The 9,613-nt window shown below is 28.1% G+C and overlaps 1 protein-coding gene and 1 long non-coding RNA gene across 2 annotated transcripts in view; both read right to left on the bottom strand.

Moving 5' to 3' along the window:
• The window catches only part of LOC117178299, a 13,452-nt gene extending 12,270 nt beyond the window's left edge, over positions 1–1,182 (bottom strand). Inside the window, exon 1 of the long non-coding RNA XR_004467827.1 lies at positions 1,063–1,182. This is a non-coding gene — a long non-coding RNA (uncharacterized LOC117178299). The remainder of the gene's footprint in view (positions 1–1,062) is intronic.
• The window catches only part of LOC117178298 (dachshund homolog 2), a 1,316,001-nt gene that overhangs the window by 263,000 nt on the left and 1,043,388 nt on the right, over positions 1–9,613 (bottom strand). The window contains exon 9 of the mRNA XM_033369665.1: positions 9,373–9,519. Within this exon, the coding sequence (XP_033225556.1) occupies positions 9,373–9,519 (147 nt within the window). The remainder of the gene's footprint in view (positions 1–9,372; positions 9,520–9,613) is intronic.

Below are 9,613 nucleotides of genomic sequence, written 5' to 3'. Positions count from 1 at the left end.
CATTATTATATTTGAGAATATTTGAGATACTGTGAAAATGCTGCATGAAAAAATGTAGCTTTTGGATTTTCCATTATTTTTTATGTTGTCAAAATTTATTTTTTGTTTTATCAAGAAAATTCAAGAAGTTGTTATGATAATCTTCTAGGGCATTTAGAAATCAAACTTTTTCTGTTCTAGCCATTTTTCCATATCGTCCGTTAATTGGCTTAAAAGGTTCATTTTCGTGTATTTTTTTTAATTTTGTAAATGCTATAACTCTCATAGTTTTTGATGTTATGAAGAAAGTCATTAGATAAATTGTTCGACTTTTTAAATACTATGAATAACCTTACAGAGAAATCTTGAATTTTGAAAAAATGGTCTCAAAAATATTCAAAAGGCGCTCACTTTTTGAATTTTTATCCATAATGGCTGGCTAACGAACTTAACCTTTATATAATATATAGTTTCCGGTTTAGAAGTTCCAAGAAATAAAAAACACGAGTTTAAATTTGAAAAAACTTGGCGACGCTTCGGACAAAATATAGTCACTTATCAAGCCTGTTAAAAAAAAACACACAAAACTTTATTGTAAAACACAATTTTTCAAAAAATTAAGATATAAATAAAACGATTAATATATAAAGATTGAGAGTAAAAATTTGTAATTATCAGCGTGGTATAAAGTTAGAAGGAAAAGTTTAAAACGTAAAATAATAAAAGTAAATGGTTATACCTAAACAAAGCTTGGTGAGAATGCGTATAAGAGTGACATAAAATGTAAAAAAATTTTTTAGGTTATCTTTAGTAAGCTGGAGAGGGCACAACATATCAACAAAAGTGGATCATCCTCTATTTTTTGAGATAAATGATGATGTTATATCGATTTTTATGGTTTTTGTTGCAAGTATGAACAACAATAAAACATCTGTACAATGGAGAAAAGAAATTTTTTTTTAATTTAGTTGTATTGTATATGAAAAAAGTGTTTATGCGTATAGGATAAGTTGGTTCGAAAAAATAGAAGTGAGGTTAAAAGTAAGAAAAAGTTGTGAAAATGTCAAGAAACGGTTATCTTACCAAAAGTCAAATGAGTGAAAAATTGTTGAAAGTAATGACCTTCTCATTATTAGAAAATTAAAGAAATATTAAAATTTTTCAATGAGTCAAAATATATATAAAATCGTTCAGAAGTTCTGAGAGTGAACTAGACCGTCCGCTTGTACATCGTAAACTGAAGCTAGTTTCTAAAGTCAACTAAAATGTGTTAGTCAATGATGTGTTCTAGAAAGCGCTGAGAATTGAACTTGTTTGAGAATATGAAAATAAAATAAAAGAGACTTTATGAGTATGTAGATTGGGGATTAGTAGATAATTTACGTTTAAGAACATAATTTTTTTTATTGATTGAAAAATTCTTTTTTATGAAAATTAAATTATTCTAAAAATTACATAATGAGCTGTAGAAGTTAGATAAATTAGAATTCTCAAATCCTAAATTTACAGATTTCGTTTCTTTTTTGATAAAAAATGATTCAATCGTTAAGCTTTTTAAAAAATTTTTTTCATTAGCTAGAATTTCAGGATTAGTAAAATCAAAATCATGTCCAGTCTCAATTCTGTGTCTTTCTAGAACAGTCATATTATCTAAATTAAAATTTCGGCGTGTATGTTCCTTAATTCTAAGATGTAGAGGTCTGCCTGTGTGTCCAACATAACAACCTTGATAGTTTAAACAATTAAATTTGTAGACCACATTTCTTTTTGCAAAATGTCTAAACTATCTTTCGTAGAAGTAAACAATTTTGAATTGGATTTGATTGGTCTGAAAATGATTCTAATGTCACTTTGTCGTAAAATAGAAGCAATTTTGTCAGTTATACCAGGGATATATGGAACTATTGTGAAACCTTTAGAAATGTGAGATTCATGTTTACCCTGTTGATTGTAAATGTTGTTGATCCTAATTTTTATTAATCTGTTAATGATATTTTGGGGGTAGCCATTATCAATTAGAGTTTTACGTACTAGTTGAATATTTTGTGGTCTGAAATTATAAGAGGATAGTTTAATCACTCTATCTATGAGTCCAAAAATCATTCCTTTCTTTTGTGACCAGGGATGTTGGGATAAAAAATGTAGATATCTACCACACCAAGTCAATTTGTGATACCAGTTAGTAAGGAGCTTTCCATTACTTGTTCTAGTGATTGAAACATCTAAAAAAATAAGAATACATCTTAGAATTAAGGAACATACACGCCGAGATTTTAATTTAGATAATATGACTGCTCTAGAAAGACACAAAATTGAGACTGGATATGATTTTGATTTTACTAATCCTGAAATTCTAGCTCAAGAAAAAAATTTTTTAAAACGCTTAACGATTGAATCATTTTTTATCAAAAAAGAAACGAAATCTGTTAATTTAAGATTTGAGAAATCTAATTTATCTAACTTCTACAGCTCATTATGTAATTTTTAGAATAATTTAATTTTCATAAAAAAGAATTTTCCAATCAATGAAAAAAAAATATGTTCTTAAACGTAAATTATCTACTAATCCCCAATCCACATACTCATAAAGTCTCTTTTATTTTATTTTCATATTTTCAAACAAGTTCATTTCTCAGCGCTTTCTAGAACACATCATTGACTAACACATCTTAGTTGACTTTAGAAACACTAGCTTCAGTTTACGATGTACAAGAGGACGGTCTGGTTCACTCTCAGAACTTCTGAACGATTTTATATATATTTTGACTCATTGATAAATGTCAATATTTCTCTAATTTTATAATAATGAGAAGGTCATTACTTTCAATAATTTTTCACTCATTTGACTTATGGTAAGATAACCGTTTCTTGACTTTTTCACAACTTTTTCTTACTTTTAACCTCACTTCTATTTTTTCGAACCAACGTATCCTATACGCATAAACACTTTTTTCATATACAATACAACTAAATTAAAAAAAAATTCTTTTTTCCATTGCACAGATGTTTTATTGTTGTTCATCCTTGCAACAAAAATCATAAAAATCGATATAGCATCATCATTTATCTCACAAAATAGAGGATGATCTACTTTTGTTGATATGTTGTGCCCTCTCCAGGTTACTAAAGATAACCTTATACCTTTATACCACGCTGATAATTAAAAATTTTCACTCTCAATCTTTATATGTTAATCGTTTTATTTATATCTTAATTTTGTGAAAATTTGTATTTTACAATAAAGTTTTGTGCTTTTTTTAACAGGCTTGATAAGGGACTATATTTTGTCCGAAACGTCGCCAAGTTTTTTCAAATTTAAGCTCGTGTTTTTTATTTCTTGGACCTTCTAAACCGGAAACTATATATTATATCAACCAAAGGTCAAAACTGAAGAAACAATGGAACTTAACCTTCAATTTAGGACACTTAAAGAGTGTACCAGAGGCCAATCTAATAGAATTATTTTTTCAAAAGTTATCGTGCTGACAGACAGACAGGCATAAATGCATACAGACAGACCGACGGACAGACACTTTCGTAAAAACCTATTTTTCGGATTTAGGGGGTCTCAAAACGTGGACATTTGTGTCTAAAAATATAATTTTTGTATTTTTAATGTTTTTTTTTTATAAATAAAACAAAAACTACGTGTCCTATAAAAAAGTGATTAATAACAAATATGTAGATATTTTTTGGGTGCGCAATGTTTGCCTTATCATTTTATTTCCTATCTTGCATAGTTTGACCGCAAAATGCAACTTTTGATTTTCAATTAGTTTTCGTGCTGTCAAAATTTGAATTTTTCGAAAAAATTCAAGAAGTTGATATGATAATTATATAGGGCTATCGAAAAGTAACATTTTTCTTTTCAAGTACTATGAACAACTGTACACAGAATTTTTGAATCATAAAGAAAGGTGTACTCAAAAATTTTCAAAATGGGCTCACTTTTAGTATTTTTATCCAAAATGCCTGATTAACGAAATTGGCATTAAACTTAGGCCCACTTTTTGCATTTTTATCCAAAATGGCTGGCTAACGAACTTGACCCTTAGTTTAGGACACTAAACGAATGAACTAACGGGTAATCTGATAGATTAATTTTTTTTAAAGTTATCGTGCTCACTGACAGACATACAGCCAGACATACAGACAGGCAGACACATTCTAAAAACCTGTTTTTTGGATTCAGGGGGTCTCAAAACGTGGACATTTGATCAAAACTGGGGGGGGGTCAAATTTTACACAAATCTAATACCTTCTCTGATAAGAATGTAAAAATAAAGTTTCAAGCGAGGGGTAAATCACTCTCGAATCAGTGTCATTGATGCAAAGAATTACTGTAAATAATGAAGGCGATACGGAGTCATTGTGAGTTTAATGCGAGGTTTAATGTAACTCGTTATTCAGAAATATTGGTAAGAAGTTTAAAGAAAATAATGTATTTTCCTTAACTCGAACGCAAATTTAAGGAAGAGAATGAAAATAGTGTTCGGAACGTGAATAACGTACGAAATAACGAAAATTGTGTATTGCGCTGCCTCATAAACACTGATATATATATATATATACTGGTTACGAGATGGCTTGAGGCAAATCGAAAGAGGGTTTTGACATGTAGCGCTCTCAATGGTCAACCAGTAAAGTAAGTGAAACGAACGCGAAATTCGAAATGTGTATAGTTTATGAGAACAAAACAAGCAGCATAGGGATCGTCCACAAATTACGTAAGACGTTTTTCTTTTGTTTATATCGTTGTGTCCTTCTCAACTTCACAGCAATTTTATGCTCGTCTTTATTCAAACAATAGAAAAACGTCTTACGTAATTTGTGGACGATCCCATATTTTATTCATTAGAAGAATATAATTGATATGTTCTACATAAAGTTTTATGTTTTACTATTCCCATTTTCATCGAAACAATTTTTGTATAGTAATTTTTTTATTTAATTTAATTTCAAATTGATAATTAATGTCCTTTGTGAAAATTAAACAACTTTAAATCCAAATTTATTGGTTCTATCTTACATTTGATCTTTTTCGATGAAAATGTATTGTTGGTTAAGTTTACAGTAGATGGAGAATTTCTTCTGAAAGTCAAATATAAGTCTTCTATTTATGTCTCGATCCCTATTTGAAAGAAATGGAAGAAATTTGCGAATTTAGTGTTTCGCGTGATTCTTCATTTCATGCATGAGTCGATTTTGAGTTTATGTTTTTCAGGTGTATATAATATGCAGAATGGATATTATTACTATTATATATATTATCCATGTTAATGTTATAATTATAAATTATTATGTCAATATTAATGACTGGTTGACCATTTGTTAATAATATTAGTTCAACTTTTAACTAAAACAATTAGTTTTCTGCAAAAAAAATAAATTTTGAAGAAAATACATAAATTAAAAAAAGGTTAAAATTGTTTTAAACAAAATAGTTATATTTTTTAACAAAAAGTTAAATTTTTATCCAAAAGCCTGAAATGTATACTAAAAAAATAAATTTTTATTAAAATACATGAATTTTTCAGAAAACAAATTTATTTTCCATCAAGACTAATTCTGTTTACAAAAAATCAATGTTTAATCATACTTAAATTTTCGACAAAAAAGATGAATTTTCTACTGAGAAAGACGAGTATTCAATAAAATACAAACATTTTCAACTAAAAAAGATCACTTTTCAATCAAACATATAATAGTTTAATTTGTAGTTTAAAAAGATTATTGTTAACCCAAAACAGAAAGAATTTTCTACAAAATAGTTAAATTTTCAGACAAAAAATTTTTCCAACTAAATTTATGAATGACCAAGCAGAAAAACTAAATTTTTAACAAAGTAGTTCCATCTTCAACCACGAAATATGAAAAAAATCGTTAAAATTCTTTGAAATCGATTGAAATTATTGAAATGAAATGAAAATTCCTTGGAATGTTTTAAAACATCCTAAGATATTTTAAATGCTTTAAAATCTCTTGAAGTTTTTCAAAGCTCTTGACAATTCCTTGCGATTTCAAAAATATACTAAAATATTTCAAATCCTTTAAAATCTCATACTAAATTATTGAAATCAATTGAAAATTCCTTGGAACCTTTTAAAATACTCTCAAATATATCGAAACCTCCAAAATCTTTTGAAACACCTTGACATCTATTGAAGATTTCTAAAGTACTTTGGAATTTTTTTAAATAAGCCTGCTAAAGTTTTTTAAATCCTTTGAAATTCCTTTCAATTATTAAAATAATTTGAAAATTCCTTGACATGTTTTATAACATCCTCAAATATTTGAAATTATTTAAAATCTTTGGAAATCTCTTGAAATTTTTTTAATCTAAACCTATATTTTGTTGTAATCAAATTTTAACAAATATTTTGTTTATTTACTATGATTTCATTAGAATTTCAGTCCTAAAACTTATTTCACAGTTTCATTTAACATTTAGATTTTAATTGCTTCATTGCTTTGCTGTTGCATTTTTACATGGTTATCCTTAGAAATTTCCAACTAAACAAATATTATAAAAATTGAGTGTTTTATTATTTATTTTAAAAGCCGTAAAATATTATTTTCCAATTTTAAATATATGAAAAAAATTTTTTGTTCTTTCATCAATTATTTTTTTCACGAACTCAAGCGAATTATGAAAAAAATTACAAAAATTTCATTTCAAAAAGTTGTATCTCCGATTGTTTAGAGTAAGTTGACAATTTCTTCAAACTGCCAAAACAACGTTAATTTTTAGAGAAACTGAAAAATGTATTTTACGAAAAAGGCCAATTTTAATTTTCCCCTTCAGATTTTTTAGATTAATAGTAATGTGAAGGAGATCCTGTGAATTTCGTTCTCACTAAACTAAGTAGGAAAATTCAAAAATTTTACATTTCTGACACATGATAATCAGAATTTTATAAAGGCCACGGTTTTATCTTTCATTTACAGTTCATCCACCTCTTTTGCTAATCACATTTATATCGTAACAATTTTAAATGAAAAAAAATACTTCTCAAAAGCTTGGTATAGTAAAAATAGAAGTAAAATAAATTTTTAACCAAGAAGAAGCTATTCTCGAAATATTTATACGTGAAAAATTACATGAAAACATTTAAATTAAATTAAAAATTACTATAAAAAAATTGTTTTCAATAAAAATTGGGAGAGTTGGATTTTCACTTATAAAAATTAATTTTAGTTAAGAAAATAAATTTTCATATAAAAACTTATTTTCCGCCGAAAAGATTAATTTTTTGCATCGAGAAACAAAGATTTTTCACAAAACACATGAAATGTCAAACAAATATTCGAATTTCTAAAGAAATTCTCCCTCTACTGTAAACTTAACCTACAATAAATTTTCACCAAAAAAGATCAAATGTAAGGTAGAAACAATAAATTTGGATTTCAAGTTGTTTAATTTTCATAATGGAAATTAATTATCAATTTAAAATTAAATTAGATTAAAAGATTACTATAAAAAAATTGTTCTCGATGAAAATGGGAATAGAGAACATAAAACTTTATGTAGAACATATCAATTATATTCTTCTAATGAATAAAATATGCTCCTTCTTTTGTTCTCATATACTACACATTTCGAATATCGCGCTCGTTTCACTTACTTCACTGAATGACCATTGAGGGCGCTAAGTGTCAAAACCCTCTTTCAATTTGCCTCAAACTCCCTTTAGCAGATACACTGCTATCTCGTATCCAGTATCCATATATATATAGCAGTGCTCACAAAGCGACCCTTTGCGTGTACAAACGAGTAGACATGACGTCACGCAGTACAACAGTAGATCGACTACAGAGTATTTCTAATATTTTGAAGGGGAAAAACCCGTCAATGAAAAAGATGTGTGTTAACTGTGTGAATTTGTATCTCGTACTATTTTGAAACAGTCAGAGAGTCATTAGTTAATTATAATCAATTGCGTCAAATATGTAACGTTGAAAAATAAAGCAAACATCACAATGTTTGCTGGGGAGTAAGACATAATTATTAGTTTTTTTGAATTTGTTCATTTTTTTTTATAATGTAAAAATGGAAACCATCGATCAAATATTCAAATCTTATAAAGTAATAATCATTTATTGATGAATAAAAATAAAATGACAGGGTGTCTACTATGCGAAAATTTAAGGAAATCCGGGAATCGTCCGCGAACTTGAAAAATTCCGGAAAAATCCAGTAATTGACCTGAGTTTTATTTTTGGTGCGGGAAGTGTATTTCATTTCTTCATAATTTATAGTTTTTTTCTTGTTGCCTTGACCTACTTGCGCTCCTTTTTTTCTTACTTTAAATTCAAATTAAAAAAAATTAAACATTACAAATTTTTGAAATAAATTTTCACATTGCAATCGAGTACATTACGTATTAGTTTGGTTGAACATTGTTTCACCTGAAAATGTAATTATCAAATTTTTTGCTGACAATTTATCTTTTTAAATGCAAGGTCACCTTTTTCGGTAGAATTATTATTATTCTAGTTACAAATTCATGATTTTATTTATAACTCTTTTTGAAAATGTGACTGCTTTTTTAATATTGGTTTTCTTTATTATGAAAAGCTTTCTTTTACTAAAAATTTCATTACTACAATTAAACAATTGATTTGTTGCCAATTAATTCATTTGCTAATTTGAAAGTTCACCCAAAATTCGCGTGAAATTGGATTTTATTCTTTTGTATTTTTGGATGTGGAAGTGCTAGGTTTACGTAAGGTAGAACCTCCAAAAGAAAACTAATTTTTTGAAAAAAGTAGAAGCCCAAAAATTTTATATAGCGTATAAAAAAAATCTCAAAAAAAGACCAAAATTCTGAGCTATAAAGAATTTTGAAATTAGGTTCGGGAGGTGCTAGATTAATGAACCGTCAAAAATATTGGTTTGAAATTATAATTATTTCATCGATCTGGAAGTTAGAATTATTCGCCCTCATTCCCAAAAACATATTCCATATATTTACAGATTTGTTTACAGATATATTATTAATGAAAGAACAAAACACGAAATATAAGGACCCGTCATAAGGGCGAGAATAGAGTCACTGTGCACGGTTACTGCGGTCAGTGTAAATACCGCTCGTAAGGAGCGTCCCCTAGAAGTCAGATAGCTGCATAGCGCTATTACTGTATTCACACTATGAGTTTACGCGATTTGTAGTGTGACGGTTTCAGTTAAAGCGAATAAGGCGCATACGTTTTTTTTTAATGTCAATAACGTCAGTAAGGTGGACGTTAAATTTTAACGTTTACACTGATTTGAGAGTGATTAGTCCCTCGGTTTCAAGCAATCTTAATAGTTACAGCAATTCAGATTGCTTGCGCGAACAAAACGGATTTTTTACAACATCAATATAATATACTTAAGATAAGAATACTTACCAGTAATAGCTTTGACTTGTTCTATCGAGGCTCCCGTAGCTTTAAGTGCATCTTCTAACTGCGTACGCCTTTTAACTTCAAGGTCCAGTTGATCTTGCAGCCGTCGTCTTGCTCTCTGCTCCTTTTTCAATCGTTTTTGGTAGACCACTGTAATAAAAAATCAATATTTTTTTATACCTCTCGACGCGATCCATGTGAGAATCGGTCAAAAAATTAAACATTTCGGGCAATTTATGTATAC

This window comes from Belonocnema kinseyi, chromosome 8 (assembly GCF_010883055.1).
Source record: "Belonocnema kinseyi isolate 2016_QV_RU_SX_M_011 chromosome 8, B_treatae_v1, whole genome shotgun sequence".
Classification (NCBI taxonomy): Eukaryota; Metazoa; Arthropoda; class Insecta; order Hymenoptera; family Cynipidae; genus Belonocnema; species Belonocnema kinseyi.
Note: the sequence above shows the minus strand (reverse complement) of the source record. Positions and strands in the feature narration are given on the sequence as shown.